General features: G+C 42.5%; 1 protein-coding gene across 16 annotated transcripts in view; it reads right to left on the reverse strand.

The window, feature by feature from the left end:
• The window catches only part of PTPRJ (protein tyrosine phosphatase receptor type J), a 74,280-nt gene that overhangs the window by 22,464 nt on the left and 29,578 nt on the right, over window positions 1–22,238 (reverse strand). For 13 of the 16 annotated variants that reach the window (XM_048307625.1, XM_048307622.1, XM_048307615.1 and 10 more), the window contains exons 2-5: window positions 5,133–5,151; window positions 3,943–4,083; window positions 2,923–3,177; window positions 2,118–2,381 (exon numbers count right to left, since the gene is read on the reverse strand). In XM_048307625.1, the coding sequence (XP_048163582.1) occupies window positions 2,118–2,381; window positions 2,923–3,177; window positions 3,943–4,083; window positions 5,133–5,151 (679 nt within the window). The remainder of the gene's footprint in view (window positions 1–2,117; window positions 2,382–2,922; window positions 3,178–3,942; window positions 4,084–5,132; window positions 5,152–22,238) is intronic. The other 3 variants (XM_048307616.1, XM_048307613.1, XM_048307623.1) reach the window with 3 other exon arrangements.

Raw genomic sequence — 22,238 nt, forward strand, 5'->3', positions numbered from 1 at the left:
GCCTGACCACCTCAGGCCTCACCAAAAATTAAAGCACATTATTAAGAGTATTGTCCAGATGTTTCAAACACAGAAAGGCTTGGGGCACTGACCACCTCTCTAGGATGCCTATTCCAGTGTTTGACCTCTCTGTCAGTAAAGAAATACTTCCTAAGGTCAAGTCTAAACCTCCCCTGAGGCAGCTTTGAACTATTCCCACTCATCATATCCCTGGACACCAGAGAAGAGATCAACCCCACCCTCTGCATTTCACCTCCTCAGGAAGCCAAGGAGAGCAATGAGGTCACCCCTCAGCTTCCTTTTCTCCAAACCAGATAAGCCCAAAGCCCTCAGCTGCTCCTCACAGGACAGGCCTTCCAGCCCTTTTACCAGCCTTCCTGCCCTCCTTTGCAGGCATTCAAGGACCTTTACATCCTTCTTCAATCATGGGGCCCAGAACTGCACCCAGTACACATTCAACTCCTGCATCCATACCTTTGATAAATACTTTGAGCAGCCCCAGGATGGAGCACAGAGGACCCTAAGGACAGCACTGGTGAGTGCTCACCAGCCAGACACAGCCCCACTCACTGCAACCCTGTGAGCCCTGCCCTTCAGCCAGCTCCTCATCCAGCACACCATGGACCCCCTCATCCCACAGCTGGACAACTTGTTCAGAAGGATGCTGTGAGGCACAGGAGCAAAAATCTCACTAAAATGCAGAAAAAATACATTGACCACCCTCCCTTCCCCATAGGAGGAGATCAAATTAGCTAAATGGGACTTTCCCTTTGTGACCCATGTCGATGGCACCTGATGACTGCATTGCTCTTTAAACACCTCTCAACAGTACCCAGTACAATCTTCTCCATAATTTTTCCAGGAACTGAGGTTGGTCTAACAGGCCTGCAGGTTCCTGGGTCTTTCCTCCCAGCCTCCAGGTAAACAGGAGTAACAGTGGCTGGCAGAGACCTCTCCAGGCTCCCAAGGCCTTTGGTAGCTGATGGAGAGGGGTCCTGCTGTAACATCAGTGGGACCCTTCCGTACTCAGGGATGAATCCCAATAGGCCCCATGGACTTGTGAACATTCAGCTGACACAGGTGGTCCCTCACACTTTCAGTGTCCACAAGCGGAAGCCACTGGCCCAGCACTCATGGGCCTCCAGCTCTGGGGCTCAGGCAGACCAAGGTTTACCGGTATCACCAAAACCTGAGGCAAAATACACACTGAACACCTCTGCTTTTTCTTCATCCCCATTAGGCAGGTGACCATCTTCAACAAGGATCAGTCCAGTGTTTTCTTTAGACTTCCTCTTGCTATTAATGTGCTTTAAAAAGCCTTTCTTGTTATCTGAAACAGCATTGGCCAGTTTCTACTGTGATTGGGCTCTGGCCCTTGGTGTCTTCTTCATGCATAGAAAAACCACAGCTCTGTAATCCTCCTGAGAAGCCTGACCTCAATTTCAGAGCTCATACAATTTCTCTTCCTCTTGAGCTCCACAAGGAGTTGCCTGTTCAGCAAAGCTGGTTTTCTGCCCCATTGCTTGACTTTTGACATAGTGAAATTGCCTGTTCCTGTGCTCCTAAAAGGTGGTTTTTACTGAACATCACTTGTGGACTCGTAAGCCCTCAAAAGCAAATTCCCAGGGTAGGCTGCTAAGTAGTGCCCTGAATAGCTTAAACTTTGCTCTCCTGGAGTCCGGGGTAGCAACTCGGCTGTCTCTTTTCATTCATTACACTGTGAATTTGAAACACAGTCATTTAATCAGCATAGCCAAGTCAGCCACCTACCATCTCACATGAGTCCTACTCTACTCACAAACAGCAACTCTAGGAGGGCATCTTTCCTAGTTGGCTCACTACTTACGACAAGAAATTATCTCCCACACAAAGTGATACGAGAACAAAGATGGAGAGGAAGCAAGGTGGATTATGTTTGCCTGGTTTTTTTCTTTTTAAAAGCAAGGATGTATTTCTTCCACACTTCAAGACCCCATTGCTTAGTGGACATGCCAAATTAGGCTCCAGGAATAAGGCATCACATCTATACATGACAGCGCTATATTTTAGCCCTCAGGCAGCTGTGCAGAGCTCTGAGCTGTCCACCAGGAATACGGTTGCAAGAAACTGTGACTTACTTGTGTACAGGTCTATGGAACTTCCTTCTCCTTCTGTGGCATTATCAGCTGCTACAGCAAATACTGTGAAGTTGTACATTGTCCCAGGGATTAACTCAGTAATTTCTGCTTTGGTGTCATTGAATGTCAGGTTTCTCTTTGTATCATTTACAAACTGTATTCTGTACGTGTAGGAGTCAGAAGCACTGTCATTCACCATCCATTTTAAGATGACAGAAGTCACACCAACATATTCTGCCTCGAGATCAACAACCAAGCTGGGCTCTGTGAAAGGCAAAGCAACAACTTGTTAACGTGCAGGAACAGCTGCTCACAGACATGGAACACAAGAAACACAGCCAGTGCTTCACTTCCCTCACACCACTCATTGTCCAGAGTGCAGGAGCACCCCAACAACATCACCAGGAACTCCTGGAGGCTGTTGCACCAGTGGGCAGCTAAGAGAGAACTGAAGACAAACCATGCTGAGCAGCATTTATCTCCCTTTGACATTCCAAAGGAGAAGCACAGGCCATCACTGTGACAGAATTTCCAGGGCCTCCCTTGGGAATCCAGAGAGGTGCACAGGGAAGAGACCAGGATGGAGAGGAAGATAATTTAAAACAAGAAAACAAAACCATCAGGTTTGTGCTGTACAGCAATATCCCATTCTCTGCATACTGTCCAGGTCAGCCTCCAGGACTAAAATATCACGTCTTATACACAATAGCATTGAATTGCAGTCTTCACATATGCAGGCAGACCCCTGAGCTGCACAGAAAAGTACAGACCACGAGAAATAGAACTGCAAGAAACTATCACTTACTTGTGTACACGCTTAAGGACACTCCTTCTGTGTCACTACCATTTACCACTGCATATACAGTGAAACTGTACATCGTCCCAGGGATTAACTCTGTAATTTCTGCTTTGGTGTCATTGAATATCTCCACAGGTGCCACATTTACAATCTCTACCCTGTACTTCTCAGGTTTCGAAGTAGTGTTATCCACTGACCACGTTAAGATGACAGAAGTCACACCAATGTGTTCTGCTGTGAGACTACCAATTGGGCTGGGTTCTACAAAAAGAGAAAAAAAATTTTAACCTACAAGAATATTTGCTGACAAACGCATACAGCACCCTCCTCCCTGCCACACCCAGTCTCTGTAAAACAGAAATCAGCCTGGGAAAACAGTCAAGCTATCTTTCTCTACTGCAAGGCCCACCTGCAAGCTCTGCCATCTACTCCAATTCCTCAAGCTTCACTTCATCTCAAGGAGCACAGCTGTCTAGGTGCAGCAATGATTTCTGTGCTGCCTCAGCTGTGAGCTTTATGCAGCATGCTGAGGCAGTGTGTGTTGGAACACACAACCCACTGTCATTTTTTTCCTAAACTGAATATCCCAAAGAGAGAAGCCTTTCTTAGTTGCAAGATTCACACATCTCTCCTGCAGATATGTGACACAGAGTGTTCTGTACTAGGCAGAGGACTTCAGCTGTACCCCATCACTTACACATTTCAAACCTGTATGTCACAGTCAAGCTGTAACCTAAAAAGCCATACCAAGCAGGGAAGGGAGCCCGAGTCTAACATGGATAAAACTACTGGCCATGCACCAATCACAGTATGAAACTGCACTCCCAGTCAGGTGTGCAGACACATTTCTCGGCCTCATTCTCTACTGCAGTAAAGCAGCTGGATCCATGCCCCTGCAATGCTCTTTGCCCTTTGAACTAGAGCTCAGGCTTAAAATGCTATCACAATATAGAAGTGCAAAACACCCCGAAGATTCACATCCCAGCCACATTCCAAACCACAGACATGTTACAGTGCTTAGATCACCTCTTGTTCCATCAGACAAAGTCCTGGTCACTCTTCCACCTGCAGAGGTTCTGTTCCCACTTGCAGAGATTACTGATAAATCATCATTACTACTAGTTGCTGGTTCTGCAGTTACATTTTTTGAGCTGCAATCCTCAGTGCCTGGAAGAAGAACACAAAACTGTGTCTTTACAAAATTTCTGGACTTCCCATTTGCAGAAGTACAGTCAGTTACTGATATCACGCACAGACCCGCAGCCACTTCTGTTTTCCCAGTTCTATAGAAGCCTCACTGCACATTTCCTGGTTTTACCACTTTTCCTGGTTTCACCGCTTAACTTCTGTGAGATGATTTGAATTAGATTCAAGTGACTGCCACATTATTTCAGCCATCCACTGACTCTACATATGGTTTGGATGAAAGCTATCATGACCTGCTCTTTTCAGTACAGTTTTGTTTGAAATGAGTTAAACCAACTTGCAGACACATTCTGTGTGTGTGTTTTCTTCATCTATTGTCAGAAGTTTTGTTTAACCTGGCACAGCAATTTTGCCTCTTCCCCTCAGCATATTCCCCTCCTCCCCTCTCATATTCCCACAGTGCATTCCCACAAGGAAAGAAGAGACATGGCTCTATACCTAGAGCCAGAAAATTCACACTGATGTAGCACAGCCCAAAGCATAGAAACAGTTGATTCAGACCCTAGAATTTAAAGGCTAACTCATGTAAGCCTGATGTTCAATATTAAGGTAGAACTTAACTGCACACATTTTCAGAAATTTCTGCCACACGAAAACTTGTTATCTTGACCAGTGCAGCAGTTCTAGACTCACTTCACAAATTCTTTAAAAGCATCACTTTGTGTGCTCTTTGGTTTTGGGGTTTGTTTGGTTTTTATTGCCTTTCAGTGTATTTTCCCATCTTTCTAAGCACATTACACCTGTAATTGATTTAACCAGAACTCTCTACAAACTGAAAAGCAAAGGGATTACAGTACAGATTTATATCTTTAAATATCCTTAAGTGCACTGCAGGTATTACAGTCACTAAAATAACTGAATATGCATTTTTAACTCCTATTACTAAAAATTCTTTCCAGGAAGCTTTTTTTTTAAATACTTTGCTTTTACTGTTTGATCTTTCTTAAAAGAAATCAAGATAATGAGAGTTATACAAAAAAATAAAAAGCAAGCAACAGAATGATACTTACAAGCAATTGTACATCTGACCTGGAAAACAAAAACAAATAACAGAAATTAAAACTTTAAAACTACTGGAAGCTCAAATAAAATAACGACTGGTTTAATTAACATGAGGGGGGAAGAAATCTGTTTTAAAAAAGTCCGGATTTTTCAATCTGCAAGAGTCATACATAAAGTTCTACTGGCATAAAAATAACACCAAAATACACTAAACTAGTAGAGAAAAAAATTCTAAACATGCTGGTAAAATGTTAGTTTCCACATTCTAAAAAAAACTAGTTTATTTTATCACCAAAAAAAAAAAAATTTTTGAATAACATAAGCTGGTTATTTTGCACATAAAAATGTATAAACTAAATCTATAAGATCTTAGTTAAAACACACTTTAGTTAGTACCATCTCAGAAAAAAATGGCAGATGTCAGTTAGGTCTTTCTTATCAGTAAGATTTTTCCTTTCATCCTTTTGCTGCATAAACCTTCTTATTACTTCTCCCAAAAGAATGTTTTACATTTTCTGAAGTGAACTCAGGGTAGTCAAAGTTCAAAACACTCGATGCATGCTCTGAAATCCAGTTTACACATGTGCACACATCCATAACATATCAGCAGTTGCCACTTAACTGCAGCCTGAAACTCCTCTGCTGGTAATACTGACAAACACACCAGAATTTTGCTTTGAGGATGATTTTTAGTCTTCAGACTTTGTACTTTACTTCCAAATAGCCATTTCCCTTCCTGTTGGTGTGAGATTTGGCCCATAAATTGTCGTATTCATGTCTCTCCAGGTGGCACCACAAAATGCTGCTTACAGGAGTGAAGTAAAAGCCCCAGACTGCAAGAGGTCTGCAAGAAGCAGTCTTTTACTTAAAGCACTTGGAACTTCTGTCTTCTCTACCCACAATCAATTTCTTAGCTGTTTGTGCAATTCCATGAGCTAACTCAAAATAAGCAGCTATCTCACAACACCCTGATGCAATGCTTGAATCCCAAGTCACTCACTCCCCCAGCTGTCACGCTGCTGGCGCCACAAGGAGCTCCACCAGCAGCAGCTCCTTGCACCAGTCATGGGTGGTCCAAGCAGACACACCCTCAAAAAGTAGTCAGAAAATACCATTAAATCTTATTCCCATGATGGTCTCAGTGCCACAGCAAGAAGAGTTTGGGCACTCTTCCTAGGCAAAAAAAGCCCTTGTAAGCATCAAAGCCCTAATTCCTGGTCTTCTCTAGCACAGCCCTAGGGACAACGCAGCACACAACAGACGTGGCACCGGATGCAGATGTCCTACTTACAAGTGTGAGGCTCCTCCTCAACCTGAGTTTTTGAGAGCTCAGCCAAACTGCAAGGCTATTTAGGAAGTGAGGAAATATTTGCCTGCACCCAGGTCAAGAGTACTTCTGCATTCCTTCTCAAAGTGTCTGAGGAAGAAGAGCTCAAGAAGGAAACAGCCACTCAAGGCAGGAACACACAACCATGCAGGGTCCAGAGCAGAAGAGCTAAGCTGTGTGGAAACAGCTGCTGAATGGTGAGCAAGAGGTGAGATCCCCTGAAATGCAGGGCAATCTACAAGCAGAGCCAAAAGGATGTTATGTTTATTAAGAAAGGGAACTCACAAGAAGAACAAAATCAACAAGAAATACCACAGGACTAAGCTACAGCGATTTCTGCAGCCCTACAGACAAAGACTCCAGAGCCTGACATCATTCACAACCCATCATCCTTCAGTTACTTTCTCTTCTGTAGAACTGCCTGAAAATGAACTTTCTCATCTTCTCCACAAATTTTGAGTTTAGAGGCACAGCATCCTTCCCAGGCAACAGCAACAACAGATATTATAGGACTGTGAAACAGGTATGCCACTATCAAGTACCCCGAACCCCTCCTTTTTATCATCCCATTTCTTCCCTGCCAGCTCAAACAAGGAACACGTTGATTCCTGTCCCATGGGCATCCGATCTAATGGCACATAATGACCAAGCTGATAGAAATTTGGTTGTACGGTCACATGAGGTTTTATTAAGGATGCTCAAACAACCTCAAAAAGGAAAGTTACACTAAAATTCCTGTCACATGGTTAATGAACTGCATCCCATCACTCCACTTGCTTATCACACCCTGACAACACTCCCTCACAATACCCTTCTGACTTTCCAGATCCCTATGTGCAAATCAACTTCAAAAAAATCACATCCCACTAGCAGCAGGCAGGCCTCCTTCTGAAACCCAAAGCCACACAAAACAAATGATCCCATTCCCAAGCATCAGCTTGCCTGACTCAGTCATTCCATGCTGTATTTTTCAACATCAGCCATGAACCAAACTGTTCTCCAACCTGACGTTATTCCTTAGTGAGAATTTATACAAAACATTTGTTTATGATTTCAGAGGATATTTGCACTGAACACCTGATTCTCCTTGCGTTTGCATTTAATATATCACGAGGCCTGCCATCTCTGCTTTTCTTTTCCAATGACAAAAATCCCTATTATTCATATATACAGCTGGGTAATTTTTTAACTTCGGTGGAAATTTGGGTAGGGGTGGAACATCCCTAACCAAGAAAAGACAGCAAAATGCCAAATACTGACCATTTCAACTGAGAAACAGGAGAGAAAAGTATACACAAACCCATCACTGTCATCAGCTATGGTAAATAAATTTTTTCACGTGTCACACAGCCATGCTTAGGGCCTGATCAAAGGCTGCACGTTCCAGAGGAGGTGAGGAATTCATCTGCACTCACACAAAGTCTGTCCTGCGCTCCTTATGTGAGCAGTTTATTACTGACCAGGAGCTGGTGGTGTGTGATACATGCTGAATTCAGCTCCATCCTCCTCAGGTGCACACTGGGTTCCTACCTAACTGAGGAATTAGTATTAGTCTCATGTGTGATTTTATCCAGGAAGAATTATGACTGCAGGAAAACTTCTTCAAAAATAGCGAGTGACTGAGAGGACCAAATCCCACTGATATTTGATCACCCAGAGTAAGATATTTTCACGAGCACAATTTAAAGCATGCCAGCTGTACACATGGACTGGGGGAGCCACAAGGAAGACAGCAGGGCAGGACTTCAGCTCAGCTTGGCTCTGCTGCCAAACTGTGCCCTCTAATGAAGCTAGGGTTCCCGCTCTGGGGAAAACCCTTGTGGACAGTAGCCAACCTACCTGCTCCAGTTTTTAAAACAATGTGGTTTGGTTCATGTAAATATAAGGCCAAAAGCTGGCTGAATAGTCAAAGTGAGCAAACCAAAAAAATCTTAGCCAAAAAAACCCTTAACCACAAATCCTTTCCAAGAACACCACTTGAGGTTGCTGCTTACTGTTTCTGGTGTGCTCACCAGTGTGTACCTTGCGACTCAGATGCAGAAAGCCAGGGAGTTAATCGCACCCTTCTCAAAGCTAATGATCTTTCAAGTGTGTACCTTCAGATCTTATCTTCTCCACCCATCCCTCCTCTCAGGTTTAGAGGAGTTTCACAAAAATATCACCAAGCTGTCACAGCGGTCTCCAAATTGCTTCTCAACACCCCTTCACCAAAGCAGCAGCATAATTAGGATCACTGCCCCACTAGGCAGGGCCCCTGCTCTCACACCTTTTTTCCCCCCTCAATGTTCACCCACCATTAGCTGTCCCACGTGCATAACTATGGGCTTCAGGACAAGCCACCACACAGCACCATCGTGATGGTTTTAAGACTCCAGGCTTGGCTTTGCTGATGCTGTCAGTCACCACCACTCAGCCAACAAACACTAACCGGCAAAGATGCAGTAGCCTGGCCACTTACAGACCCCTCTATCACCTCTGATATTTTGTACTTAGCACAGTCTTACTCAGGAAGCATTCCCACAGAAAGCTTTTACTCAAGGTCAGACAAGGTAAGTGAAAATCAAACTCAGGAATGCCACTGGGAAGCCTGGGAAGTAATGGAAATGGGATTGCCCAAGTATTGCATCCAGAGACTGATACAGCTTTCCAATACTTGCTGATTCTGTAGGATTTTTAAGGCATTGCCTGCTATTTCACCTGGGGACATTTTTGCACTTCCCTGGGAGTGCAAAGTCTAAATCAGCAGGGAGTGACACCTTTCTGCTGGAGACTGTTGTCCTGCAGGAAGACAAGGTGGGTTTGGAAAGATGAAATGTTTCTGTCTCTTAAAACCCATCTCAGGGTTGTTCCATCTCGTTCATTTCCGTATTATTTCCAAATTAATGAAGTTTGTAGGCTTACAGCAGTGAGCAGCAAGAATGAGCTCACCTGAATTGGGGCATAGAACTATGTGCTTAAACCTGTTTGAACCTAGTTCAAGCAACATGACTTATCTGGACAACGTCTAGGTTTTGGGGTGGAAAAATATCATACTGGAAAATGAGTCAAAATACACTTGGGTAACATATTTTCCAATTTCTTTATAAAATGTCATAAATCTTCAACTGCAAAGCATTTCTCTGCATTTAAGCATAAAACTTCAGGTGCAAATCATTACACTATTACAAAACAGAATCATCAAAGTTGGAAGAGACCTTCAAGATCGTCCAGTACAACTGTCAAACCAGCACCACCATAATCACCCCTAAACCATATCCCCAAGTGCCACATCCAAACACCTCTTGAACACTTCCAGACAGCCTTTAATTTACACAAAGATATGCCAAGCCAAGAAAACCAGGTGTTTTCCCCTGTGCTTATTGTCCAACAAGAAAAAAGACAGTGTGGATAAAGCCTGTGTGCTGAAGGACTGCTAAGATAACAGTTCAGTTACCAATTCCAGTGGCATTTGTGGATACTCAGCCCTCCTGTATCAGGTCTTTACTACTTGAAGGAGGAAATAATCAACAGGAGGCTAAGTCAGAAGCTAACATTTAATTATGTTACATAGTTTTACAGAAGATTGATTACTTTCTGGATTCAGTGCTAGAGTTTGGGATCGGTTTTCTTTTTTTCCCCTTTCTAGTGTATATTTACTCTGCTAAATTCACTTTAACTGTAGTCCACAACAGTTCTGGGCTTTTTTCATTCAAATCAACTCCAGATGATCTCAATAATACAATGCATTCACTTCCAATGGAAAATGGAAAACAGGCTGTGGCAAGTGTCAGTTCCACCTGTTTTCCCTCTGGTATTTTATGCAGGTACTCACAGCCCATACACAAAACACCATTTCGCAGAGTGTTTGCAATAAGTGGGTTTATCCTGGAGTAAAAAAGCTCTAATTTTAGAAACAGCACAAAGTTTTTACAAGATGTTTGGAGTCTTCTTGTAACCGTAAATGAGCAGCTCTGCTAATTAGCCTGCACAGGCCCAGATGGAGATGCAGAACTCAGAAAAAAGAAGTAAGAGCTGGTGCTTGTTATGAACTGGGTGGGGCTGGACCCTCCTAGGCCACCCTGTTGCATTAGGGAACTGTGCAGAACACTGAAACAGCCATACACAACTGTGCACAGGCTATTTTGAGCTGTTATGCAGTTATGTGAGAGAGGAAAGACTATTTCCACTTTGCATGTATTTATATTTTGCCCCTGACATTTCTAAATTCTGACTTCCCTGAAGCAAGCCTTTCTGCAAAGAGAGACCAAATATTTTTTTTCCACTGGCTTTTATGAAAATATATGAGGACATTCCAGCCTGTGCAGCACCTCCAGTGAGCTAAAAATGCTGTGGAAGACAAAGCCTTTAAGAAAACCAAGATGAGACACCAAATAAAAATTTGTGATGACACATACTGAACAAAGTTCTTTTTTCCTCACATGATTCTTCCAAGTTTTACCTGTATCTGCTTTTTAGCTGGCTAGCCTAGGAGCAAGGAGTTTTCTGGGCAACATATCCAAAATAAAGAGAGAAATATAGACACCAAAACCCAAACATGACTGCATTGCAACTGATAGCTCTTTCACCGCTGACCCCAGAGAACACCATTAGACTTAATTCCAATGACTTCCAGATCAAACTTCAGTTTAAAATGTTTCCATGCAGGCCAGTAGCAGCTCTGTTTCACCCAGACCTCCAGGTCCTCATTACTTACAAGCATTAGGTGCTGCAGACCACCTCAGAGTTCAGTAGAATCATTCTTCCATCTGAGGAAACAACAAAACTTCATACCAAAGAAAGGCTGAAAAGCTTAAATAATTCACATAACCCAGTAAGTTGTACATGTAATGCTTTTTCAGAGACCATCCTGCTGAACGACTTCATAAAGGGAACAGTGTGCTTACCTGACAATGGCAAGGAGTAACACTAGAAACAACTACTTACTAAACCCCAAATTGTTATCCTACTCAAGTTCCACATCATATTCTGCTGGTTTCACCTGGGGCAGAGTTCACTTTCTCCACAGTGGCTGGTATGGGGCTATGTTTTGGATCTGGTATTCGGTTGCTGGCTGAGGTTAAACCACGACACTTAGTGACATGGGTGGAACTGCAGATGGATGTGCAAGAGCAGTGCTTGAACTGAGAAAAAACTTCTAAGAGGAACTTCAAGTTAACACTGCCAGTCTTTTTTTTTTTTTTTTTCAAAACTGAGGAAGCATCAACTTTTATTTTACGTGAACAAGCCGCATTCCTGCATGCAGCTCAAGAGCACTATTTTTTCACTCTGAGTCATTACTCAGGCACACCCTGGAAGAAGTAGGATACAATGAAAAAAAGGAGAAAGGAATTTAAAAAAAATACCCGGGTGGCAATGACACAACACTCGCTGTCGCCAAGTCAGCAGGGCTGGCCACCCAGGCACCATGGAAAATGCTCACCACAGCCAGCAGCTGCCTGGCCTTTGCAGCACAGACACGAAAATGAGCAGCATTTCCTGACAGAGCCCTATTTCAGATCTGCTTAGCTGAGTGCAGTCAGGACTCTCAAGTTTCTCTTATCACAAGGAGATTTCACTATCCTGTGCCAGACACTTTGGACTCTGCAGAGTCTTTGCTCAGGGAAGCATTAAAAAATACTTTACAAGGAGAATAACATTGAGCTGGATTTAGTTTGAGAGTTTTCCAAGTGAAGCTAGTTGTAAAGGGATTTTAAAACTTACACTAAAGCTCGAAGACAACATCAAGAAAGATTATTTATACTGACAAAAAGGACCAAATTTTTGATCTATGACACTCTGTCTGGTGGCAGGAGAACCATGGCTTGTGAAAGCCTTCAAGCTTGCTCACACAGAGCTCAAAACTGTCTCGTTACACAGAAAATCTTTTTTTTTCTGGCAGTCTTGATGGTGGTACATGAATGCTTTGCTCTTTCCTGCCTTAATTCTACACTTTTCTTAATACAGTTTATCTTTTTGTCCTTATTGGGGTCCTGAAAATTTCCTAATCTAAAAATCTGAGAGTTGTGCAGCTGGGAGAAACCAGCCTGTGACCACTGCCCAACACAGACTTCTCAGGCTAACCTTCATCTCCTCCTTCACGCTCTGTTGCTGTTTATTGCCATTCATTTATGCTCCTTCAGCACATTCAGTTCTAACTCCGTGTGAAATGCTCCACTAGAATCCAAATAAATTTTCTGTATGGCACTGCCCTCGCCCTGTAGCTGGGTAAATCTATCCGAAGGGAGGGAGGCAATCCTTCCCATCCCCGAACAGCTGCTTTGGTTCAGTAATGCAGTTTGAGACCACTAGAGGCCCCAGTAAAACCATCTAACTCCAGCCCAAGTGACAAACAGCAGGGAAATATGCCTGAATTCCCATAGAAGCTGACATTTGGAAAGCACAAGGCTAAGGATGACCACATTAAGAGTGTAAAATGTGGATGCAGATGTCAGCACCGCCTCAGATCCAGATTGTGGGAGATAATGACACCATGCTGAGCTGGCTTGGGCAGGCTCAGTGCATCTTCAAGCATCATAAACCTGTCACAAGGACAGTAATTTCATGCAATAAATTACTGGCTGGACCTTAGACTTTCTTCACACTGCTTATTTAAAAACTATCACATCTTCACCTGCACTGGTTTATAGTGAATCTACATTTTTTGATGGGACCTAAAAATCAAAGCAGCTCGACTTCCTCAAAACAAATGCAAATTGCCTTACAAGCAAAAAATGTGATGTTAAACCTTTTCCATCTCCAAAGTAAGCCAGAGATCTGGCTGATCTACAAGGATCAGATTATCACAAACACAAACAATTTGATTAAACAATGTTTTCCCATATGCTGTTTCCACACGCAGCACCACAGGGCTGCAAGGGACACCCTTGGGGTTTGCCTCCAACTGTCAGCCCATTTAATCCTTTAATGAATTGAAACTGTAGCAAAAGACAAATGGACTGCAAGCGTTCAAAACATGTAGTAGTACTCCTGGGAGGGAACAAAAGATCTCATTGTACAGCTCCACTAAGTTCATCTGGGGCTCTGGTAGAGTCTCTCTTTTCCTCCTCTTTGAACAGAAGCTGAATAGAAACAGGAATGAGAATTGGCTCCGCCATCACCCCATCACCAGACTCGCCTCTGTGAATACACTGAGGCTGCATGAGAAGTTATTCACCGACAACAACATGGGCTCTCTCTCATTTACCAGTCAATAGGCACGTCTCTCAAAGGTCAACTTCATGGCCATCTGGGAGGACTGGCTATGGTGGAAAAGGGCTGGATGGCGCAGGGTCAGAACCCGAGATCAAACTGACAGAGCAGCCTGACCAGCTGCAAACTTTGTATTCCAGAAAAATAATATCCATGGCTTCTCTCTCCTTCCAAGACACATGAAGGAGTTACTGCTGATCTGTATATTTGACATAGCTCTGATACAAATCAGCTAGTAGCTCATTTCAAACTCTTAAGAGGAAGATGTTTACGTTACTCATTACCAGTCTGGAAATACGCTCATTCCAAATAAATTGCACATTGTATCACTGTGCAGCGTTTGCTTAGCCATGTATATCGCTTGAAAAAAGAAACCAAACCAAACCTAGAAAGCCTTCAAAGCTGAGTGTCAATTTTCCCAACATTTTGGTCATTGTTTGCTTAGAGCAACAGTACCACTGATGTGGCTTCCCACAGCTTCTGCTACCTCCGTACACTTATGGATTTTCTTCCACCTACACTACAACCCAGAACACAAAAGCATACCTCTTTCTATTGCATGGTCTTGGCAGACAAATCCAAAGTTTTTATAAAAGATTACTGAAAAAACTATTAAAAATTGCAATTAAGTGAAAGACGAAAAGACAAAATTCATTAAATTTACCCAAACTTCTATTACCACTAAATGAAGATCCACTGCCAGTGAGTTTAACGATGAAGCACAACTATTTCATCAGAAATTCCCCCTCCACTTGAGGATGGTTCTTGCAAATTTTAAACACACAAGATTTTTAAAAAAACATCTCAAGTTCTGTTTCTGATGACGCATCCATGCATATTTTATACAGGCAGCCTTCTGTTTCACAGACTGCCTTGAGAAAATACGTTAAATGCACTTTGAAGTTTTATTAGAAGTACAGGTACACTATTAAGAATAATTGTGTCACACAGGCCTTCACAGCATCTGACAGTGTTGCCCTAATAGAAAAGCAGAAAGGAGCAGCAACAAGTGGAGTACCAACCTCCAAGCACTTTGGCAGGTTCTCCCTTTGGCAAAGTCTGTAGTAGCAATTATTGCCTCAACTACGGCTAAGAAAAAGAAGTGTGACATTAAAAAGTACTAATAGTGGTCAGGCACTGACTCTCCAGAAGACACTGGGGGTAGGGGAGGGCTTCATCAGTATTTCTCTTTTTCCTACCTGTGCTATTAACCCCTTTAGTCTAATTATTTTTTAAAGCATATTTGGGACAGTTAGAAATTCAAATGGAGGGATGTCCCTGAGGTATCCTCAATGTATTTTAGCCTCTCTTAATATGTCTATACAAAATGGCAGGGTGAAAGATGAGGAGCAGGTACTACAATCAATCACAACTCATCCTTCCACTTCATTTTTGCTGCTCTTCAACAACACATCAACACTTCCTTCAATTCATTATTATTTGATTCAAATTGAAAGTCACAAGAGTAGATTTCATTTTATTTCACCCACATTATATGTTCAGTGTCTTCGTAACAGTAGATGTGTTCTCTTTTGCTTCTCTGCCTTCAACAGACCACAAACATGGAAAGTGAAAAAATATCACTACTTCTCTAGAAAGTTTCTAACCTTGAGCTAAACTATAGAAAAAGTTTCCCTGCATCATTGCAAATTGCCTGGGAAACCTTGAAGGACAAGAACTTCATGATTTCCAGACAGACACATTTCTTTCTGGCCTGATGTTTAGCGTTTAATTTTTTATACTTTGCAATAGCTAAGGCATAACAGCTCTATCATATTCAGGGAGGAAACAAGGACATATCCAAAGCCAGCTAGCTAGAGCACATTCACTGCTATTATTTATTTGCACAAAAAACCCACCAAAAAACTAACCAAAAAACCCCAAACAAACAAACAAAAAAACAAACCACCAATCCAATGCCCCCTCCCCAAAAAAACCAAACCCAAAACAAACAAAAATTCTGCAAACCAGTAAGGCTATGAAAATGCTCGAGTATTGTATTAAAACACACCTAGTCCACAAACAGAACTTTGAATTATCTGCTAAAAATATGCTTCTAAGTTTCTCATCTGCGTGTTTAAGGCTGACAAGTACCAAAGCTCTGAACAGAAAAGCCACGTAAATGGGTCTTGTGTTTGGAGCAAGAGCTTTGGGGAAGGTTAGAAGGGAAACCCTTCAGTTCACTGGGATGCATTTTCACCATGCACACATGGGGCAAAGCTTCATTTTCACACTCAAAAACCAAAGCCACATTAAACCAGCTCAAAGACAAAGATGAAACTAAGTCATCCTTGCCTTGCATCATGTTTTATGTGCATGCCACAGAAGGCTAAGTCATTTACTGTCTCTGCTCATGTAATAGCCGGAGTTCCCTCAGATTAGGGGGATAACATACATAGTGGTAACTATCTATAAACTGCTGCTTGCCAACCTGTAAAACAGCAATATAAAACACAAAACTTAACTGCTCTGCACCACACTGCTGGTGGGATTTTGATATATCTTTAAACTTTGCACAATAAAAATTACACATGAACTGGGGCTGCTGAGTCACAAGTCAAAGCCTCGTATCAGATGACACAAGTAACTGACCTTTGCTACCCACCACATGGCTGTTCACCTGCACGAAATGTGCAGGCAGGGGAGACAGGTAAGAGTGAAGAGGAAGTTAATTGCATTCCAGCTGCTAAAACCTCTTTATCTTTGTACCTTTTAACTGATGAGGTTTTACTTCCACATCACCTTCCCTGAACTGCTCCTCTAGTGGCCTCAGGCTCTTTCCCCACCTTCCAACAAGGGTTAAGTGGAGAGTAATTCACAAGCTGGATTCTTTTGCACCTCTCCTGTCTCTAACAGAGATAGTCAGAATGTCACAGAGTTATATAATGCTGACAAAAACGTGACTACCTGAAGAACAGGTTTGAATATAGAATGTAAAACATTTATAAGAACGACTATATACCAGAACAAAGTAGTGCATCCTTCACAGGCTATGGCAGCTTCTCCCATCTCTAGGAGATACTGCTTTCTTTATTCCTCCTTACACTTCAACTGCAGCAAACTAACAAGAAAAAGCACTTTGGAACAGTTTGCCTTATTGGTGAGAGCTGACAGTGGAGTTTGATCCACCCCCCTCACAGGGTTTGATCCCTGGCCTGCATGGCAGCACCTCCACCCTGTGTTTCAGCAGCAGCGAGAACGAATCCTGCAGACACTACCAGGAAGAGTTTCATCAAGAGGGAAGACTCGGCTAAGACGACACATACAAATGAGACCGAGGGCACACCAAGCCAAGTCAGACTAAAGACCACTGTTCACTACACCCAGACTGCCCCTGAAAAGCTAAAACACTTTTCAAAGGACTGAGAAACACATTAGCTTGAATACACTAGTGCACACAAAGCCCTAGTTTAGAAAGATGCCTGATCCACCACCTGATTCAAGCTATGGAAATGAAAATGTACCCACAGACTTTTTTCCTGTCATGTATTGGGGACACATGAGCCTCCAGATGCCAAAAGGCAAGATGGCAGATGTCTAGACAACCCCTAAGGGCTGAACATCTCTATCAAGACATTTTCTCCTTTTCTTTTCTAGTGATATATCCAGTCTGCATGACCCAGAATCTTTTAAAATCCACTGTTACAGCACTTTCTCCCCTGCCACATAGTGATTTTTAAATCTATGCTGCCTCTAACAGCAACTGCACATTGCTAAGTCTGTGTTCAGAGCCCACTTTAAATGCAGACTAAGTTTTAGAGCCCAGTCCCTGTTCTGCCTCCCAAAGACACTTACCAAAGCACATTCCTTACAAGTAAGCCAAACAAACTGAAAAGTGTTTGGATAAGTAAGGAGTTTCCTTCTTGTTTGAAAACAGAGGAGGGACCAGCAAGTATGTGCTCTTGCACTGTCACCCAGGGGGTTCAGATGCAGGTAACCACAAAGATGAGCTCTGATCATACAGGACACTGTTGCATGTAAGAGGGAAGACACAGCATCACTCGTGTCTCAAGATCATGGGTTAAAAACCAAAACAGAACAACATCATGAACAAAACCACCAAAAAAAAAATCCTCAACACCAACTAGGAATGTCTTATTGGGGATAGCTCTAAAATCACAGATATGTTTCTAGAAACATTTCAAGATTGAAGCCTTCTACAAGAAGCAAAAAGGTAGGCTTTGGAGCTGCCAAAGGAAAAAAAAAGAAAAAAATTTTGCACTGAATGTACTTCAAAAACCATGTTTTATTACAGACTGCAAGAACATGAAGTTACCTGCTTTCATTCATGCAGACACTACCACTCTGGTGCCAGGAATGCAGCACCAGCAGAGACAACCCAAGCACAGAAGAAACCAAAAGAATTACCTTTTTACTGACAGAGGCCAGCCTAGGGGTAATCCTGCACTGAAAGGAGCAAGTACTACAATAAAAGACAATAATTAAACAGGAAATTCTCTGGCAACACCTGTGAATTTTTCGATCCAACACCTACCACTGGATATTTCCTAGCCAATTTCCAAAAAAACTTATGTTAGATGACATGACTTATCAGAATTTAACCTTCCTATTTAAATGAAAGAAAACAAATTGCAGTTATGGTATTTATAACTCAAAGCATTCATATTGCAGGTTAACCAAAACTGTCTCATCTGAATTACATCCTTTATACCCTACATTCAACCTGCCCACACTGGAGACTGGTGACTGAAAAAACTGAGGGAGAGGATAGAACATTATTCTTTCTACTCTTTATGCTGATTTAACTAGAATTGCATCCTGAAAGATATTTCCTAATGACCATCTTATCCCATTTCAACATAGATTGTATGAAGATCTCCCATTCCAAATATGATCACAGTAACATTTTCAGCTCTCACACTGTTCTTTCACATACCCCTCCCATATCATAGGAACACTTCATGTCTCTATCAATTCTTATCCCCTATAATATTCAACCCTTGAAGTTTTTAATTCAGTTCATTAGTATAAATTTTACTGCAATTCCATCAACAGAGTATAGAGTGTATTTATAGCAGCTATCAGAAAAGCTGGGTGTAAATGGCGGCTCAGTCACCCCAGAAACAGTATCTGCATAGCTACACAACCCAAAATAGACCCAAAACATCATCTTCCAACTGAGCTGATCTTCTGCAGAAAAAACCTTTACAGTAAAGCACCCGAGCTTCCTCCTTCATTTCAAACACTGATCAGACACCCAAGACCCAGAACAGCTTCGAATAAGAAGTTTAAAACGTGTAATAGTTTCCTCTCTTATTACAGAGGGTTTATGTTGCCTCATAGATACCTTGTTTGTGTTACCATATGAGCTGGTTCCTTCTACTGCAGTACCAGAGCTTTTGCTGCAAGGCTCTCTTTTTAAAGTTACAGGCTTATTAAAAAAAAAAAAAAACAAAACACCAAAACAAAAGAAACCCCAGTAAAATAAAAACCTTCCCCTGACTGCAGGAGTCAGGTTTGCTTATCAGCTGATCTGGATCCACACTGCTCATAACAGCCTGAAGACTATACAATAATAAAGAAACAGGCCCAGCAAATTTTAATATTGCTGCTTCTGGATAGAAAGGGTTTTTTCCCCTTGCTCAATCATTTATTCATTAAGAAACAGTTTCAGGGAAGACTAAACTATTCATGAATTTGGGCTGAATTTACAGAAGGGTTCACTCGAGGACAACCCCCTCCAACTCGCATTGAAACCAAGGCGGGAGATCGAAAGGAACTATTTCGATCCTGACAGAAACGTTCAGATGCTGAGCACAGGGAACAAAAGCCGAGGCAACAAAGGGCCACATTCAGCCACAATACGGTGAACGTGGTTCCCAACACCCAAATGGTCACAGCGCTCAGCTGGCACACAGCAGATCCAGGCTGGAATCTCCTCGCTGCCTGGCCACAGAGGGAAGGACAAAGTGGGAATGGGGCAAGAGCCGCCAGCCCAGCTCAGACCTGCCCTCACCGTGTGCCCCGTTGTCCTTAATTACCACCAAGCTCGGAGCACATTCCTGCCCGAGACAGACCCGAGGTCAAGCCCTAACGAAGAAAAAAAGCTTTAACAAAGCACATAAAGGGATGTGCCACTGGGAGAAACATGGGCTGCCCCTTTTCTCCCACTGCCTTCCCCTCTACTCCTTCCCCTGGGGCTCCTGGGTTTAAATACAAACCACACAGGCAAAAAAGAAGCCCAAGGTAAACCACTCTAACATGAGGTCACACCAAACAGTCAAATTACCCTAAACTACCCAAATTGTGGGTTTGTGTTGCTGTAAGACTTCCCCTTGTTCCCAGCCTCCACCCCCATCCCCACTATAAGGTTGAATTGCAACAATTTTTCCCTTTGAAAATGTTTTTTTGGGGGGGAAAGTTATTTTCCCCTATCTATGCCACCGAATGCAAAAATAAAGATGTCGATTTTTTGTTTTCTTTTCATGTTGTTAAAAAAAAAAAAAAAAATCAAAAAAAACCCCTGGCCACTGCAGAACTGTGTGCACTTCAGTGAGGGTGAGTCTGGGACACATTCATATTTTATTAGCACCTAGAAGCCAACAGCTCTGGGAGCAGAAAATCCTGTAAAAACAATAAATAAACATTAAAAAGAAGCACAGGGGAAAGGCATTTGTTTGCACTCCAGGGTGGGGCGGCAGCAGAGTACTAATGACATAAATTATTCTTTTTGCTTTCTGTTTAGCTTTCTGCATAATCCCTCTAAATAGCAGTAATTTGGGGAACAGCATTAAATTCCTCTCTCAGAGGCCACTCTGTACATACCCCTTATTCAAATGCAGTTAGAGCACAGTGGTAAGAATGATATTCGTTACTTTCTGCTGCTCAGGGTGGGACTAAATCTACTCAACAAGCCTGTATAGAGACACCTAAAACACATCCACAAAAATTAAAAGCCTGGGGAAGGAGGGATCTGAAACATTTAATCCCAGCTTTGTTGATAGGCAAAAATAGCAGGAACTTAGACCTAAAAGTAATTTAATTATAAGCAGGACAACAGTATGAAGTGGCAGCAGTGAAATCATAATGCAACACTCTGACTCACACCATGTATGCACAGCAACACAAGATTCTCCTGCCTGGGGTATTTTGGGAATCTGTGTTCTAATATATGCTGTAATTGCAGCACTCCAGCCTTCTGAATTAGGCCCAAACAGCTCCTTTTATTATGGAACCTTTACTGGAGAAAAAATACTGTGTTGCAGCAGCAGCTTCTTACCTAGAAAGTGGCCATTCATACACAAAACTACTCTTTCAGTACCCACACAGCTTTCATGAGGCATTATACACAATTAAGTCCCAGCAGGGATGCCCGTCAGTGATTACTCAAGAGACTGGATGTTTCCAGCTGTATGGCTTTGGACACAACTTGCAATCAGCTGGAAGTGCTGCCCCATTTACCCAAGCGTGTCCATCTCTTGCATCTTTACGATCGATCTGCAAATTTAGCCCCCACCGATGATAATAAAAAGTAAATAATTAAATATGAAAGAGAGGTTAGCTGCTGAGGTCGAACTGAGGTTTGCACTTCTCCCATAGAACAGCTTCTGTGAACTGCTTTTCCCACCTGCTGCTCTGACACCTGGCCAAGCTGGCAGGACCCTCTTCCCAGCCCCACTTCCCAGTCCTGAGCGAGCGCAGCAGCAGCCACTTGGCACAGGAGATGAGGCAGAGGAAAGCCTCCACCCTGCGGCACAGCTTTTTCAATCACCACTCAGCCTCAAGACTTCTAAAAACAAGATCAAGACAATGAAAGATCTCAGTGATATGATGGGAGCCAAAATTGCCCTTTTTTTTTTTTTTTTTTAACGTGCACACAAATGAATCAAAAGTTCCTGTCTGATAATGTCTTCCAGCACACAACTCCTAGCCAGTGGCACATGCCAGGCTGGGGTGGAGAGCTCCAGGCATTCATGGCTCTAACTGGAAGGACACCCAGTGCCTGGCAGTATCAAGAGTCTTATTTCCTAATTTCCACTCTCAAAACAGCTGGTGCAGAAAGAAGTGCATGTGGTGAAATATTTATATATATATATTTATTATTTATGTATAAAAAATATTTGTACGCCTTAATAAAAAGAAAAATCAGTATTTGAGATCTTTTCTGTTATTGATTCTGGATTAATGTTCTGACAAGCAGCAAACCTCTGTTTTTTCAGGATCTCTTGTTTCTCTATATGCCAGACAGTTGCTTTAAAATAATAGGGAAAGAAAAAAAAACCTTTTAGCATTTTCCCACAGTTCTAACCCCCACTAGCAAGAGCAAGGCTTCAAATATATAAATAGCCTGGCAAGTGTGTAGCATAAACCACACACCATCTCAGGGCCATGGTCTAAAAGAAAACTATTAATATTCAAAATGGGACATGGAGAAGGTGGTAAGGGCTGTACTTGACATATTTCTGTATCTACTTTTGAAGAACACCAAGTACCTCACACAAAAATGTTGTACCAGGTACTCTCCCCCCACCCATTTTATTTTCCATGGGCAGCTCTCCCAGCCCCACTGTTATGTGCCTCCTCCTGAAGCCATGACAGCTTTTAATTGAGAACAATGGCTAACAGAACACAAGCTCTG

Source organism: Corvus hawaiiensis, chromosome 6 (genome assembly GCF_020740725.1).
Source record: "Corvus hawaiiensis isolate bCorHaw1 chromosome 6, bCorHaw1.pri.cur, whole genome shotgun sequence".
NCBI lineage: Eukaryota > Metazoa > Chordata > Aves > Passeriformes > Corvidae > Corvus > Corvus hawaiiensis.